Source organism: Notolepis coatsorum (assembly GCF_963971535.1).
Source record: "Notolepis coatsorum genome assembly, chromosome: 7".
Classification (NCBI taxonomy): Eukaryota; Metazoa; Chordata; class Actinopteri; order Aulopiformes; family Paralepididae; genus Notolepis; species Notolepis coatsorum.
The window spans coordinates 48,488,697-48,507,072 of NC_140171.1; the positions used below are offsets into that span (position 1 = coordinate 48,488,697).

Consider the following 18,376-nt stretch of genomic DNA (forward strand, 5'->3'; position numbering starts at 1 on the left):
GGGAACCAAAATGGTACAATTTAAGATTTTAAATGTTATCCGCATATATAGGACAAATAAAACATCGTTAATTTGTAAAAAACCTCAATGAAAACGGTGCAAGGTAAGTAGTAATCGCTATTGTTATGCAAATGTGATAGAATCCTATAAAAATGTGGACGCATTTGGGCACCGTGACGTATGTGACAAATAAACCTCTGGATTCCTCTATCCCTCCTTCTCCCTCTATCCCTCCTACTCCCTCTGTCTCTTTATCTCCCTCTATCCCTCCTCCCTCTGTATCTCCCTATATCCCTCCTTCTCCCTCTGTCTCTTTATCTCCCTATATCCCTCCTACTCCCTCTGTCTATTTATCTCCCTCTATCCCCCCTACTCCCTCTGTCTCTGTATCTCCCTATTTCTCTGTATCTCCCTCTATCCCTCCTTATCCCTCTGTCTCTTTATCTCCCTCTGTCCATCCCCCTCTCCTCTATATCCATCTCCCACCCTTATCTTTCTCTCCCTCTCTCCTCTCTTCCCCTCTCACGTAGCTGCTGGCAGTGTCGGACCTCTTCACTGAGAGGAATCAGTTTGACATGATGTTCTCCACCCTGATGGAGCTTCAGAAGGTTCACCCCCCTGAGGACGAGATCCTCAACCAGTACCTGGTGCCTGCTATCTGCAAGGCTGCTGCGGTACTGGGCATGGTGAGGAGGGAGGTCATGGGAGCTGTGTGTTTGGTGTTGTGTGTGTGTGGTGATGTGTAGTGTGTTTGGGGCTGTGTTGTGTGTGTGGTGATGTTTAGTGTTTGGGGCTGTGTGGTGATGTTTAGTGTGTTTGAGGCTGTGTGTGGTGATGTTTAGTGTGTTTGGGGTTGTATGTGGTGATGTTTAGTGTGTTTGGGGCTGTGTGTGTGGTGATGTTTATTGTGTTTTTTAGGGCTGTGTGGTGATGTTTAGTGTGTTTAGGGCTGTGTGGTGATGTTTAGTTTGTGTGTGGTGATGTTTAGTGTGTGTGTTTGTGCGTGTGTGGACCCATCAGTGTTTCTGCACCTTGTGCTTGGTTGTGGATGTTTGTCTTTGGTCTACAAGTAGGTAAGCTTAGCTATAGGCTATAAGGTTTCATTCAAATGCTTTATATGGATTGGATTTCCAAGGGAATGCAGATCTTTACATAATGTAGGTACATTTCTTAAATAGCTTTCAGTTCAATTCAGTTACATGAGTTTGACTCTCGTACCAGGAATCAAGAAAGAAATAATTTCTTTTTCATTTACCAGACACTAGATGTCACCTTTGTCTCGTGTTGTAGAAGCAGTGCTCATGCTCCTTGTTCAGCCAACCTCCATCCCAACCAATATTTATATAAACAGCTGAGGGATTCTGAGGACAGACTGATCACAAGGAGGGAAGTCATCTGTAATGATACTGTAATCCTGTGTTTGAGAGAGTGTATTTATTTTGTATGTCCTCAAACTTTATTGAGTTTATGGCATACCGGTATTTTTATCTTAATTAAATTGATTAAAATTTCATTCAATGTGTTTGTGTGCCATCGTCCAGGACAAGGCGATAGCGGAGCCAGTGTGTCGCCTGTTGGAGACCACCCTGCGCAGCACCCACCTGCCCAGCCGTATGGGTGCTCTTCACGGGGTGCTGTACGTCCTCGAGTGTGACCTGCTGGACGACACGGCCAAACAACTCATCCCCAATGTCTCCGACTACCTGCTGTCCAACCTCAGAGCTATTGCTCAGTCAGTATAGATATCTCTCTCTCACGCTCTTGCTTTATCGCTCTCTCTCTTGCTTTCTCACTTACGATCTCTCACTCTCACTCTCACTCTCACTCTCACTCTCACACACACACGACCTGCTCAGAGCTTATTAATGTGTTATTTTGATGACCGGGTGTTCAATGCCAGTGTCTGACCTTCTGCTCTCTGGCTACATTAGCCACTTTCTTGACTGTGATGCACGCCAACAAGGTTTGGCCGAGTGAATATACAGTCACTTGCTCCTCAATGGGAAACCAACCTAGATTTACCATGAAGGACTGGTTCTAACCGAACCGTTCGTTATACAAGTATCACAGATACATTTCAAAGGTACTCACAGTTGCACGAGGGTTTCGAACAGAGAAACGCTAGGGTTTGAAAGCTCAGCGTTGCTAATAAACATTTAAAATAATTTTTATAAACTGGTCAACACTGCTCAAAACGGCGTTATTTCCGTATTTGGCTGCCTGTTGCGCCTGCGCTGTGATCACAGCGCATGCGCATCAGGCACCCAATGCCGGAAATAAAGCTGTGTTGACCAGTTTATAAAGATTATTTTAAATGTTTATTAGCAACGCCGAGCTTTCAAACCCTAGCGTTTCTCTGTTCGAAACCCTTGTGCAACTGTGAGTACATTTCAAATGTATCTCTGATACTTGTATAACGAACGGTTCGGTTAGAACCAGTCCTTCATGGTAAATCTAGGTTGGTTTCCCATTGAGGAGCAAGTGACTGTGTATTCACTCTGCGAAACCTTGTTGGCGTGCATCACAGTCACGAAAGGGGCTATGGCTACATCTCAATTAATTAGTCTTCGCCTCCTTAATGATGTGACAGGGAAGTGCAATACTGGTCTCTACCACTGGGTGGCACCCTTTACATATCAGAAACTGATCCATTTAACGCATCATATTCTGCCTGTTGCACTCATCCTGCATGCGTGTGTCCGTCCCTTGCAGTTGTGTGAACCTCCACAATCAGCAGCATGTGTTGGTGATGTGCGCGGTGGCCTTCTACATGATGGAGAACTACCCTCTGGACGTAGGGGTCGAGTTCACTGCCGGAGTTATACAGGTGAGCGCTGTGTGTGTTTCTTCTACATGGATTCTACTGTGTCTTCTGACCTCCTGCTCTGTCTTTCCCCATTTTCCCCAAGGAAACTATAAAAGAAGAAAGGGTCATCATCACGTCAGAATACCAGCGTTCTATGCTCTGCTTGGTGCCAGTTCTATTGAAGCCTGTATTCAAATTCACAATATACCAGCTAAATATACATCAACCAATAAATCTAAAATTAGCTAATTAATAATCTAACAAATTGCAGATGATTCTGACATCCGAGGTAACCTGTTTAAATGTCATAAACAAGGAGATTGCTGATCCCATTCAACTCAATGTCTGCCGAACTGAAAGTTTCCACACTTGGCACCAATCTGTGTCCACGCGCTACACAGTGACATGATGACCCCCGTGGAACCTCTTTTGTATTTGTTGAATCACTACTTCTCTCTCTCTCCCTTCCCTGTAGATGTGTGGTGTGATGGTGTCAGCCAGTGAGGACTCTACTCCCTCGGTCATCTACCACTGTGTGCTGCGCGGCCTAGAGCGCCTCCTGCTGTCAGAGCAGCTGTCTCGCGTGGACGGCGAGGCATTGGTCAAGCTGAGCGTGGAGCGTGTCAACATGCCCTCACCGCACAGAGCCATGGCCGCCCTGGGCCTCATGCTCACCTGCATGTACACTGGTAAGACGCTTTCAGCTGTCTGTCACTGCTCTAGCTAACCCACACCTCCATGTGCACAGCTACATCGCTGTTGCCTAACGACTGTCACTCACTGCCTTTTACATGTACAGTAATATTGTGGTTACTAGCTAATATCACGGTTAAGGTGTTTGAATAATTTTCATATTCTGATTACCTATATGCCTCTATACGTGCTTGAGTTAACGGAGTATTGCAAACGTTACCATGGCAACATACCTCTTACAGACCACAAACCCCAACGGTGAAGTGGATAAGTTGTACATGGCTCAGTATCCTGATTTTAAGATCAGCATATCCCAGCTGTCATATTTGGAATTTGGGTTCCTCATAGTCTATATATGACATTATCCTGGCTGCATTTACATGTGGCAACTCATGGACGAATAATATCAGAATATGAATGTACATGTAAACGCACACCCATTGACAACTACTGCTATGCCCTGTGGCATGCTATACTAACACTATTAAGCTAACCTACCTGCATGTGCTACTTATCCTATTGAATGTACACTGGCTAGATTACACACCTGCATGCTGTTCTAGTTACCACTATTCAACACTTTGTACTTGAGGTTAACCCACACTGGCACGCACTAAAACCATACAACTGCCCTACAGCGTCTTGCATTGGACATTGACCACTCATATTTGTGCAAGAACCCGAGGGAAACAAATCTTGTATGCTGAGGTTTGCAATGTCTGTCACATCGCCGGGGTGTTGCTAGGTAGCTAGCTAAGGCAGCGCTAACGCAGATAAGGCTGGTGCTAGAAGGCATCCACTTCATAGCTGGCTCCCTCTGACCGCGGAAGAACAACAGTCTTGTGCGTGTTGCACTGTGGACTCTTGGAGAAACCTAAACGCCTGCCATTAGCAGTCTAATCTACACAAATCAAATCAAATCAAATTTATTTGTAAGGCCCGACAACACACGTTAAAGGGGAGATGAAGCATTGAACAATGTGATCCTAGTTTGTTTGTTGTGTACCTTGTGTAAGACAGGGTCCTATAATCAAATGTGAAATCCTGCTTATTTGTCTGAAAAATCAAATATAATTTCCCTGTTTTCGCGATGAGCGGCGCCACTTTAGATGGTGACGTCACAGTGTTGGTTTGATCTGGCTCCTGGTTTACACTGCTGGTTAGCTGCCTAGTAAACATGGAGTGTCTTGAAGGTCAGTCAGTAAATGGAACGTTGCCTACCAAACAACGGGACTGCAGTGGTTCTTTTTGTATTGCTCCTGGCTGTTCAAACAAATTTTACCGTGTGAAAGAGAGAGGAAAGTTGGTTCATTTCCACAAACTACCAGTGAAAAAAAGTGTTGTTGGCACGTTGGCTGGCTGCACTCAAGCGGCGCGATCAGCCTGTTGGACAGGGAATGAAGATCTACAGCGAACACTTCATTGCCTCGGATTATGTTGTTGATGGTGGGAGGTTTGTCCAGAAGACCACTAATCAGCTGAAGCCCGATGCGGTTCCCTCGGTCTTCGACAGACAGACCGGCCCAGGCAGTTCAACCAGCGCCGTGGAGCATTTAGCCTGCTGGCTACCTAGCTACGGTTCAACCAGCGTCGCGGAGCATTTAGCCTGCTGGCTACCTAGCTACGGTTCAACCAGCGTCGCGGAGCATTTAGCCTGCTGGCTACCTAGCTACGGTTCAACCAGCGTCACGGAGCATTTAGCCTGCTGGCTACCTAGCTACGGTTCAACCAGCGTCGCGGAGCATTTAGCCTGCTCCGCGGCTAAATGCGGGCTTCAGCTGATTAGTGGTCTTCTGGACAAACCTCCCACCATCAACAACATAATCCGAGGCAATGAAGTGTTCGCTGCAGATCTTCATTCCCTGTCCAACAGGCTGATCGCGCCGCTTGAATGCAGCCAGCCAACGTGCCAACAACACTGTTTTTTTCACTGGTAGTTTGTGGAAATGAACCAACTTTCCTCTCTCTTTCACACGGTAAAATTTGTTTGAACAGCCAGGAGCAATACAAAAAGAACCACACAGTCCCGTTGTTTGGTAGGCAACGTTCCATTTACTGACTGACCTTCAAGACACTCCCTGTTTACTAGGCAGCTAACCAGCAGTGTAAACCAGGAGCCAGACCAAACCAACACCGTGACGTCAGCAACAAAATGGCGGCGCACATGTTCATAAAATGCTACATAAATGGACATAACAAATAGTTTTTTCTTAGAAACGCCTTATTTTTATAACGTGATTTTTTTCTGTGGTTTATCTAAATACTAATTTGATGCTATGACTATGTTTATATCGCTATGCTTCATCTCCCCTTTAATGTCCCCATGGGCCGGACACGTCTTCTTTAAACAAGTCGAGAAGAAACATCACAATAAGTCAAGAACAAAACAAGAACACCAGTCCAAAGTTTTTTAAATAATTGCAAAATAAATGCAACTTTCCCAGACATACCCCACGCGAAGCTAAGGAAAAACTCACTAAAACCTAGCAATAGGAAAAAATGCACCACAGGCAATGTGGAGGAGAGAAACCTTAGAAGGGCCATTCAAGGGGGGGATCTCCCTTCTTAGATGTCGGTGATGGTAGTGTTGCAGTAAAACAGGCGAACAGTTGGTAAGCATGCACTCATATGTGTAGTGAAACGCATAAGTGCATGCGATAGCAACTGAACATTTTGAAAGATTAAAGATAGAGCTGATAGCAGATCTATTTGAGGCAAAGGGGCGGCGCAGAGTGGGTCGCATCCTCCCGGTCATCATTATGGGACGTCCAACACTCCGGTCATCACTCCGAGACAGCCACTCACAGGGAGACGGGACAGGTGTTAGACTAGGACTGGGCGATATGGCCAACATTTATATCACGATAATGTTATCATATCACTCGATATCGATAATTATCGATATTGTTATAAGTATGAAAAAAAATTATAATAATAAAAAGAAAATTAAACAGATGTATGTTTATTTTGCAGCAATTCTTTGTCGTTGCCGCCATCTTTAGTGTTACAGCCCCTCACACTCCAGTTCTCAGGCTGCAGCTGGTTTGAAAGCGAAAGTAAACAAGCTTCTCTGCTGGCTCTGGCTCCAGGGGAGTTGAATAGTTCTGGCTCTGCTAGTTTCTGTTCTATCTTTTGGCGCTTTTTTGGTGGACAAACCACTGCACATGTGCACTGTGACTCGCGACTGGAGACTAGCTCTGCTAGCACACATAGCCTACTGTGTACAGACGGTTTCAAACTGTATTTTAAATTAGAAAGCAAACTAGGGCTGCAACGATTAGTCGACATAATCGACAACGTTGATCATAAAAAAAATTGTGTCGATGCGTAAATTTTTTTTTTTTTTTTTTTTTTTTTATACTTTTTTTTTGCACTACCTATCTTTGTGAAAGTGGCTTCTCAGCTCTGGTCCAGCTGAAGACAAAGCAGAGGAACAGATTGGACATTGAGCATGACCTCAGAGTTGCTTTGTCTACCATCACCTCAGACTTTGAGACTCTTGTCAGGAGCAAACAACATCCCCAGTTATCCCATTAGTTCCCTGAGATGTTGAGCTAAGAAGTCTGCTAAGAAGGATATATTATTATTATTATTATTATTATTATTATTATTATTATTATTATTATTATTATTATTATTATTATTATTATTATTATTATTATTATTATTATTATTATTATTTTATTTCATTGTGTTTTTAGCCCTAGTTGCACTTTTGTTGCAACCCCAGTTATCCCATTAGTTCCCCCAAACTTACTGTCGGTCTGTTATGTTAAGCTAAGAAGTCTGCTAAGAGCCCAGAAAAGGAGCCGCGCCCACAGGAAGCAGAGATGGAGGGTGTGACAGAAATAATCGTTAGATTAGTCGACTAATCAAAAAAATTATCGACAGATTAGTCGACTACCAAAATAATCGTTAGTTGCAGCCCTAAAGCAAACAAAATAAATGGACAAGAGAAAACGAAATCTCAATTCGGTCAGTATTGTCATTTAAGTTGCAGGCAAGAAAGACAAGTCTGTCCACTGTCTCTGGTTTTAAAACTGCCCTGTTGCCCTGTTTTTATTTGATTATCGATCGATATCGATTATTAAAATATATCGCGATAGTTATCGTTTTATCGCCCAGCCCTACGTTAGACAGTTTGCGTCATTGTGATGGGCGGACGGACATAGCAATAGATACAAGTGGTAAGCATATGTGAATAGAATAGATATATGTAGTAAGCATATTATGTGAATAGAAGTACTTAACCCAGCAATGAACTCCACGTCTAAACATCGTTGACAGACCACGGACAGAAGACGGTAAGAAGCTGATCCATGGCCTCGGTGGTACACCATGTTCATGATAAGACTGTTACCATCTGCTGTAGCTCTTTCTCATTTAGCACTGATTGTAGCTATCGCATGTATCCCTACAGTATTATTACTTGGCTATAACATGTATACCTACAGTATTATTACTTAACTATAACATGTATCCCTAAAGTATTATTACTTGGCTATAACATGTACACCTACAGTATTATTACCCATAAGCATAAAACACCCACTCTCCAGTTCAGCCTAAAGTGTCAAAAAGAGAAAGTAGAAAGAGAGAAATAAGAGTAAAAATGTTTACTTGTTACTATGAAGGAGATGAGTAACATGTTGCACTGGTGACTTATTAATTGGGTTACTAGTACTGAAAAGATGTAAGTAATTAACACTCAAATGTAAACGTCTAAATATTAATATGTAGTCGGAAGTCAGAAGGACCATTTCAATTCTTAAATGAAGTAATGAACAAAATATGACAAAGTGAACAAATAGTCCCAGGGCCTTTTTTTTCCCAGTACAAATTAAAAACGTGTCCCCTCTCGACTTCTCATGAGTAATGCAGTTTTCACTTTCACAACATAAACAACTCTCTTGACTTCTTGACTATAATATATACCGTTTCGACAAGTACTCATAGTAACAATGATTCAATTTAAAAACATAACTAAGTAATTTCTCATAGTATTTCTCTGAGTCCTTACTGCAAAAGTTAACACTCATCCACACCCACTGTTAAGATAGTACTTGCATGATGTCCTCGACGTGAACCGTGTTGTGATTTAGTGCCAGTGACTTGCATTACATCTGTGTTTACACAGCCTCACAGACCTGTCCACCACTCTAGTCAACACCCCTGTGCTCCTGGTGATGAAAACATGTGCTAACGCTACCGTATCTAGCTTCATCCTGCCTGTGTTAGACTGTACTGGATGTAACAACCTACCTCTCACTCTGTCAACCTCTACTAACATTAGCTACCGTTAGCATGCCCTCGCCCCCTTCTGATAACATGCTAACAATTTCTTCTCAGAGGACAGGAGTTGAGCAAGCAAGTCCTCTTGAGCAAAACCGGGCCCTTTCTAATGCAACCGCCCTCCCCTCCCCTCCAACTTTGCCCTCACTCCAGAGCTGTGTGTGACTTACAGTGAAACAAGTCTGTAATAGGCTTGTCAGAGTTAGCGAGCTGAAGCATATTCAGTTCTGGATCGAGACTGCTGTCTTGACACACCTGGGTCACAAATGATTAGAAATTATTTCAAATACTTGTGATTGAAACTGCCTGGAACACCAGATCAGCACTCTCCTCATCCGATCACCAAGTATTTGTTAATGATCTCAAATACTAATTTGACTCGGGTCTGCTTCCAGAAAGTTCCAATTAAATGAGCTGACAATGACATCGTCAGCCAATGAAATGACACCTTTGTGACATCATGCCCCCCCCCCCTCCCCCCACACACACACACTGTTAACCCTCCCCTGGATTAATCGGTCCCATCCCCCTCTCACCCCCCCCCCCCAGCGGTGGTAGCGTCGGGTTCAGAGGTGACAGGGGTTAGAGGTCAGGTTGACTCTGGCTCTGCCGTAGCGGAGGCGGTGGGCGTCACGGCAGGTCCTGTTGGTTTCTCCTCAGGCAAGGAGAAGGCCAGCCCCACCGGGCACCCCGCACCCTCTGACCCGCAGGCCCCCGACAGCGAGTCGGTCATCGTCGCCATGGAGAGGGTATCTGTGCTCTTCGACAGGTATACCCATCAAGTTTGTACTTGTACACACACTACACACTAGGGCTGTCAAAATTGGCCAAAAATGACATTCGAATATTCCTTCAAAAAAAGGATGATATTCGACGATATTAGAATATCTATTTTTCCGCATATTTTTATAAATCTTTTTTTTATATTTTTTTTATTGTTTGTTATTTCTGTTGTTGTTGCTGTTGTTACTATGTCCTGTGAAGTCCTGTTTATTGTTGTTATTACTGTATTGTGTTGTCTTGTTTAACACATTAACTGCCACGCTTCTATCCATCAATGTATGATCACTGCCACCAGTCTAAGCCTATGGAGATGTTCACCTTCTTTGCAGGGCTATAACTTTTTAAATTGTATTGCTAAATTGACATTACTATGGCCCATTCAACATCGATTATCTATCGTTCAGGATGTAGGAACGTTATACTTTTTCATTCATATATTCATACGAAAATACCATCTAGAATATTCGTTTTCTGCAGTAATTCCTAGACCGCTAGTTATAGGCCTAAACGCATAATATAGATTATCAATTGCAGTTTATTCGCGATACACGCTATATTAAGAAAAGTCCAACTGAATACGATCCTAAACGTTATGACTCATCATGCGCGGATGAAAGGGGGGGGGGGGGGGGGTCGTTTATAATTCCGTGATCATCAGTAAATGCTTTATGTAGTATGGGTGATATATTGATCAGAGCGGTTTGCATTGAAAAGAATAAACAATCGAGCTGAAAGTAGCGTTACTGTCCTCTTACCGTTCGCCGATGAGACTGGAGGAAAACGATCCCACTTATTTGATGTCGATTGACTAGATCCATTTGAATGAATGAATGAATGAATGACTTTATTTGACAATATAAAAAATAAACATGTGAACATAAACATTTCCGGTTTGTATGGCGCAATAAACGCCCAAATCATATCGATTATTGAGTTATGGCAGCGATCCATATACACGGATGTGTGTCTAGAGTCCCGCAACAATATGTGACTGCCGGACGGATTTCCCAGATGCACAGAGATCACCAGAGATCCATTTCCGGTTGTAACTCGCCCGATTATCCACCAGGCAGCGGTATTTAAGCGTTGCACGGTTGTGCCGAGTCCCACTGTCTCAGCCGAGGCTGGGTGACGGAATTATGAATACCATGGCGAAAAAATTAAATATGATCTCAATAATGTCGTACGCTGTGGCTTGGTGGAATTCGCATGATCAGCAAACCCGTCGTAAGCCGTTTATGGCGGTGGATGTGTTAATGTAAAATAATCAAAATTGATAAAAATAAATAAAACACAATTAGAATATACATTTTTACAATCAAATGTGTGTTTTTTTTTAACTATTCGATTATAAATTCGAATATAGAATATTCGTTGACAGCCCTACTACACACACACACACACACAAACACACTAGACATACACACGCACACTAGACACACACACAATGACTTGTTTTGAAGCTCTCTCCCTTCAGGACCGTTAACCTCCCATGGGTTTGTTTTTCCCGTCTAGCAATCAGTAAATCAAGTACTGTATCTGCAGCAGTGACTGGATTTTGATAACAACCCATTGTGCTTGTCCTGTCCCCCCCCCCCCCCCCCCCCCCATATTCGCTATTCCGTTTTTTTCTCCCCATTTTTGTCTCCCTTCACAGGATCCGTAAGGGTTTGCCCAGTGAGGCACGGGTGGTGTCCAGGATTCTTCCCCAGTTCCTGGACGACTTCTTCCCTCCTCAGGACGTGATGAACAAGGTCATCGGAGAGTTCCTGTCCAATCAGCAGCCGTACCCTCAGTTCATGGCCACCGTGGTCTACAAGGTCAGCAGGACACGGGTTAGGCCTCTCCTCTGGTCAAGGATCACGTCGTCCTGTTGCATGTCCCTCGCACCAATCCTAACTATGCAAAGCTTAAGCATTCAAGGAAATTATGTATTGGGTTATATCTCTTATTTCATGGAAAACCGTATTGGGTAATAGGATTCTGTTTGATTTGATTGAATCTGGTACTTTTGAAGGGGTAATACCATGAAGGGGTAATAATACCGTGAAGTATTTTCTATATCCCTCAATACGATTGGAAGTGTTTGGTGCCACTTTTGAGCTGCAGTTCTTTCTCTAAAAGGAACATTCCTTAGAATTTCAATGAAGGCTAATCTGCGTAAAACAGTTGCTGGGCTACCTCTGTGTTACCGGCTCCCGCCAGATCCTCTGTTGTTGAATCCGACTCTGGGTTGTCAAGACAACGCCAGGCTGCCTGGAACAGAAGCACCACAGTTTAGGCTCGTGAGGTAGAGGACAAAATGATAAAAGCACCATTTTCTCCTCTGTTCGGAGACAATCAGAGAACGTCTAAAATAACCACTTCAATGCACCTTAAATAATGGGTTTTGATTAAAATCTTAATCTTATCATATCCTCCTCCATGGGCACTGAGTTTTAAAATGTCCAGTAGTAAAACATGAAAGAATCGATCAGGATTCACATAATTCCGCCCGCTCAGAAGGTGATTGGCTGCAATCTGCCATCTCTTCAGGACCTGTACGCCTCCACGTGCAGGTAAGATTGTGGCCGACCCCTCCCACCCTGGACACAGTCTCTTTGAAACTCTCCCCTCTGGCAGGAGGCTGCAGTCCATCAGGACCAAAACCTCACGCCACAAGAACAGCTTCTTCCCATCTGCAGCTGGCCTCTTCAACAAGGCCCGGCTGCGTGTATCCTTTCGGCAACTAACGTTTCCTTCCACGTTGCTCTGATTGGCCAGCGATCTTCGCTCGTTTCGCCCCTACGCCGGTAGCGCGCGCATGTGCATTTTGTTTTTGCCCCCCCCCCCCCCCCCCCCCCACACGCTCACACATGCAGGTTTTAATAATAACAATAATGCAGGTTTTGCCGCCACGCCGGTAGATAATAATAATAATAATACTTAGAATAATAATACTTAGACAAACGCACGCAATTGGCACAAGTGTAAATTATGCATTCGTCACTCAGTTGTAACATCGACGCACTTAGCTCAACTCGTTCGCCAGCTTGCTGTGGAGCCTATGGTCACAAGTTCAAATCACTCTTACTTAGTTAAATTTATTTAAATTTTTTACGTTTAATTAAGTTATCATCTCTCTATATTAACGTAACTAGCTATTCATATCAATCGAAATAACGTTCATCTCTCTATATTAACGTAACTAGCTTCATATCAATTGAAATAACGTATTGTATTGTTTTCATCTCTCTATATTAACGTGATTCCATCAACACATAGGTAATATTTAGATCACAGGCTGGTCAGGCATAATCTCGCCCACCAGACTCTTCTACCGAATTGACTAGGTCGCGCAAGTCAATCAATAGATTACACTTTCTGTAGGCCTAACACTCACCTACTCATTCTGTTGTGACACATCATGACATGTTAGGGTTGTCACCTTCCGTGATCGCGTTTGAACCAATGTGTATCTGTTTTAGATTAGGCTGTAAAAATCATCAATTTATTGCCATCATGGACCAATAACGGAACAGATTGACAGGTGGTGATAAAGCACAAGACTGGGCATTTATTTAAAAAACATACATACCCTAACCACATAACAGATATTTAAAAGGTAATTAACACTTTGAATGCCCAAACCGAGTTATCTCGTTTTTTTTAAATTTATTAGCGATCTGAATTCATATTTCATCAACCGAGTCTACCGTTGGTAAATCAGCCACCCCAGGCGCTCGGATGTGAAAAAAGCGCCCCCTATCGTCTCCCAGATGGTAATTCACCCTTTTGAATTGGACTCAATGAAAAAGCATGAGAAAAAAAAACCCGGACTCCACATTTTACTTCTCACGCATGTAACCGGAGCCGATCAGCTTCATGCTGGACCCTCATGACAGCGTGGTTACTGTGTTTTACAGTACGTAGCATTGGATCAATAAAAGGATCGATTTTCGGAATGGCGATCAGGAATTGGAATAATCCATTTGGATACCATCTGATCTCAGGTAAGGAATCTATTTTACCAGTCTTAGGATAATCAGACCCGTTTTCACGGAGATATAAGCTTTTCCCATATAATGTGATATGGCTGTTTGACTCTAAGAGCGATCAGGAACTGAGAGAAGCGATTTTCAGCGCGCGGCACCAGCGTGCACACGTACACATATACTATCGATAATCTAGCGTTTATTTGAAAACTATTCATAAATAGGCCGAAAAATTACAACGTTCTAGAATATTACAGTACAGGGCGATTATCATGGCATCTCTTCTTTTTTCCGTGAAAACGAGGGCTTTTCAAAATGCTATAAAACGGAAATGAACTGATAAAAAAACAATCCGCTTAGACAATGTTGACTGGAAATGAGTCATTGATAATGCGACGGGCAGATTAGACACATAGCCATAATTTAAAACATAGATTAGGCGATATTAATGCTAACATTGCAGTGGATGGTGGGCATTCAAGCACTAAATGTGCGCCCCCTGCTGGGCACTGAAAGTGTTAACAGGCATGTTCTGCAACATATATCCACTCTTGAACAATGAAAAACTCCTTTTTCTTCTATTTACAAATAAGAGCAGCTCTGAAGGCTCATTTCAATTGATATGAATAGCTAGTTACGTTAATATAGAGAGATGATAACTTAATTAAACGTTAAAAAAAAATTAAAAAAATTGAACTAAGTGATTCGAACTTGTGACCATAGGCTCCACAGCAAGCTGGCGAACGAGTTGAGCGAAGTGCGTCGATGTTAAAACTGAGTGACGAATGCATAATTTACACTTGTGCCAATTGCGTGCGTTTGTCTAAGTATTATTATTCTAAGTATTATTATTATTATCTCTACCGGCGTGGCGGAAAAACCTGCATTATTATTATTATTAAAACCTGCGTGTGTGAGCGCGTGGGCGTAAAAACTAAATGCGCATGCGCGCTACTGGCGTAGGGGCGAAACGAGCGTAGATCGCTGGCCAATCGGAGCAACGCGGAAGGAAACGTTAGTTGCCGAAAGGATACACGCGGCCCGGCTACCCCCCCCAGTAGACACTACAAGACACATTAATGGTCTCCACAACTGTTTGTTAAACCCTTGCACATTCCCTGATCAATGTTTGGCACAGTCATCCACAAACTGTACAGCTTTTTTACTTTAAGGAAAAAATAGATAAATTGCAATTGTTTTCACTCTTGTATATTATATGACTAGTACCTGTCTGACCTGCAGTACTTGTTTCCAATTCTACACTCTCCCTCTCTCTCCCTCCCCCAGGTGTTTCAGACGCTGCATGCTACAGGTCAGTCCTCCATGGTGCGTGACTGGGTGCTGCTGTCCCTGTCTAACTTCACCCAGAGGACACCAGTAGCCATGGCCATGTGGAGCCTCTCCTGCTTCTTTGTCTCAGCCTCCACCTCCCAGTGGATCTCCGCCATGTATCCTTATTCACACACAGCGTGGATGTGTGTGGGAGTATGAGCGTGCATGTGAGAGACACAAAGAGGGTAGTGTGTGTGCGTGTCTGTGGGAGGGAGTATGAGCGTGCATGTGAGAGAGACTGAGGGTGTTCTGTTAATGTACTGTACGTGTGGGAGTTAAGCTTATAGTTCCAAATGCATGAAGACATCTAGTCTCTCGATACGGCCTGTCTCTTCCACAATCCTCCACTGCTCCAGAGACCGTCTGTAGCTTGAAAAGTGAAGGCGGATATCCGGTAATTTCCCCACCACCGTATTTCCTTTGCAGTCACTTAAACAACGTGAAACTTAAATGAGTAATAAATAATAAATAACATGAACACTGTCATGAGGCGGGGAACACGATACGTCCGCTCCCCCACTCCAGTATCCCCTCACCACAGTGTTCACATTGTTTAAGCTATTTATTCACCTTATATAAGTTTCACATTATTTATAATTTATTACTTGTGTTATTTAAGTTTATGTTATTCACATTATTTAAGTTTGTTAAGTGACTGCAACGGGAATAGAGAAGTGGGGAAATGGCCGGATGTCCACCTTCACTGTTGGAACTCTTTCAGCGCTGCTGAAATACAGCGGAAGCATTTGGAAATTCCAGGAAGCCAAGGTGTCTGTCTTGAGAGACTAGAAGACCTGGGTCAAAACGTATTTGCAGATGATTGTTAGTAGGGGTGTAACGGTACACAAAAACCACAGTTCGGTACGTACCTCAGTTTTGAGTTCACGGTTCATTTCGGTACAGTGGGGGAAAGTAGATTTTTATCAACTTGTGGAACCTCGAGACAAAGTTGTAAACTACAGCTGGCCTACTTTGTTTTTTTATGCTAAGGCTATTTTGAGAGTTCTAGCCTCAAGAATGTGAGTAGCCTACTTTTCAGTTTTTAGCACTTTATTGTAAATCATCCCTCAGGGTAAAACTTGTAGATATTGAGTAGAGCCAGAAGCATCATGCAGGTCCCTAATGGTTCGATTACTATTTCCCGTTTCATGGCAAGGAAAATATCTCTTCATGTTTAGGTAGGTCTATTATGAGTCTATGCTAAATTACAGGTAATCTCTCATACCCCTTTCACACAGCCAGGGCTCCGGTTCAAGCTCCAGCTCCGTTCTGGAGCCTCTGAACCTTGGTGCTCTCTGGCGAACCAGTCACCAGCCCGCGTTTACACCCATTTAAGCAAAACCAACATTCCACCGTGTCCGTCATCAATGGGGGCGTTACTCAGGCGGAGGTAAAAATAATGCATGGAGAAAGGCTTAGTGAGCCTCAACGCACGAGCGCACACACAAAAGCACACACACGCACTCGGGGACCGAAACTAGAGAGCGCCACCCGCCATTTGCGCTCAGTTTTTACGTTTGGCGCCTCCCACTGAGAGGTCTGACCGCCGTGTGGCGGGCAATCAAATAGTCATGTGAAAACCGAAAATCATGATCCAATTCTTTAGCGGAGTTCTCACTCGCTGTCTCAGCACAGACATGCAGCGCACCGCGCACTGCTGCTGCTGCTGCTGCTGCTGCTGCTGCTGCTGCTCCTGCTGCTGCTGCTGCTGCTGCTGCTCCTCCTACCCCCTCCCCACCTGTTTCTGTATGCCTGCATGTAAACAGAGGCTATTGCCTCCGAGTCACCGTGACGTTAGTCTAGTCAGTGTGGGACCTTCGTGAGATAACGTTAGCTACCGTTACAAAATGACCCAGTCAACTATTCACTTAGTTTAATACATGAGGCATTGTGTAACGTTATCCAGCCGGCTAGCTACTGATAGCTCCAGACATCAACAAATCCTCCAGCAATAGTCCAGTGCATAATACCTCCGTTGGCTAGGTAGCTCACTAGTCACTACGAAATGTCGCAGTAAACTAAATAGTTCACTGAGGCGTTGTCCCAACGCCATCCAGCAGTAGCTACAGATAGCTCCTGGCATCAATGTCCTACAACAACAACAACAACAAGCGTATTCGAGTCCCTGGCTTACATCGCATGTGTGAGGGCTGCTGAATAGGGTCCAGCTGTAGCTCAGGAGAATCCTTTTGCATGCTGAATGTAGCGGTTAGGTCCCAGCTGCAGCACCGGAGAATCCTTGCTGGAGCTGGAGGCCACTCGAGTATACACACAGACAGTGGAGCTGTTTGCAGACAGCGAGGTGGCGATGTCTTGCAGATAACAAGTATGATTATATAATATATATATTTTATTAAAAAAAAAATTATATAAAATAATAATAATTTTTTTTTTATCAAACAACAATTTGGCAGGTAAGAAATATCCTTGGCGGGTAGATTCTTCCCATCTACCCGCCACTGGCCGGTGAGTCAAAAAGTTAATTTTGCTCCCTGCACGCACTGTATACATTTGAAATTAAACGTTCCAGCAAAGTAGGCTTCTATTATTCGAATTACTTGTATTAATGGGTGAGATCAAGACGAGATCCAATTCAAATGTATTGTCATTAAGGGCGGCTAGGTGGTGCAGTGGGCAAGGCACTCGCCACCAATGCTGGAGACGCTGGGTTCGAGCCCAGCTCTCCACATTGTTTTCAGTTTGGCTGGTCGTCCATAATAATACAATTGGCAGTATTAGGGGGAGGGAAAACTGAGGGGTGGGGATCGGACGTTGTGGACAGCAACTCCTACAGGTCGGTTGTTGCGCCTGCGCAGTAGAATCAAGAAGCGATGGGGGCGGCGTCCCTCCAAAGCGCAGACCCCTGACGCTGAAAGATTGCGCCGCGCAGGTGAAAAGATGCGACCGCTGCTACCTCGAGTATCGGAGGGGACTCGTGCTATGTATGGCTTCGTCCACATTGCAGCCGGCTTGTGGGAGGCAAGAAACAGCGTTCGAGACAGGGGAGGGTTGAATTGGACGATACGAAATTGGGATGGGAGAAAAATAGAAAATCGGAGAAAAAGTGGATAAAAAAAAATGTGTTGTCATTATACAGCACAAGTACAATACACCATCCAACCAGAGTGTATAAATTAATTAACATTACCAAAGAAATATGTAACCAAGAGATTTGAACCTGGGACTATGATCAACAGGCAGCGCACTAACCCGTTGAGCTAAACGGTCCGTCGTGAACTGCTACTGACTAATCCATCATTTACACTTTTCATGTGCCAATTGCGCTTGTCGTCCAGTATTGGCATTAATAAATCAGATGTCATGCTAATATGTCATGTTCTACAGTAGGACTTACTACTATGATACCCATTAAAACAAGTAATTCGAATAATGGAAGCCTACTTTGCTGGAACGATTCATTTCAAACGTATACAGCGTGTGTGCGTGTATTCTTTTGTGTGTGCGCTCGCACGCTGACTCGCTAAGCCTTTCCCTA

At 43.7% G+C, this 18,376-nt stretch overlaps 1 protein-coding gene across 3 annotated transcripts in view; it reads left to right on the forward strand.

The window, feature by feature from the left end:
* The window catches only part of htt (huntingtin), a gene marked incomplete at its 3' end in the record, with an annotated part of 160,495 nt that overhangs the window by 134,367 nt on the left and 7,752 nt on the right, over positions 1 to 18,376 (forward strand). For 2 of the 3 annotated variants that reach the window (XM_084318190.1, XM_084318188.1), the window contains 7 exons: positions 531 to 686; positions 1,542 to 1,732; positions 2,713 to 2,827; positions 3,282 to 3,495; positions 9,341 to 9,560; positions 11,232 to 11,394; positions 14,836 to 14,996. In XM_084318190.1, the coding sequence (XP_084174316.1) occupies positions 531 to 686; positions 1,542 to 1,732; positions 2,713 to 2,827; positions 3,282 to 3,495; positions 9,341 to 9,560; positions 11,232 to 11,394; positions 14,836 to 14,996 (1,220 nt within the window). The remainder of the gene's footprint in view (positions 1 to 530; positions 687 to 1,541; positions 1,733 to 2,712; positions 2,828 to 3,281; positions 3,496 to 9,340; positions 9,561 to 11,231; positions 11,395 to 14,835; positions 14,997 to 18,376) is intronic. The other variant, XM_084318189.1, reaches the window with a different exon arrangement.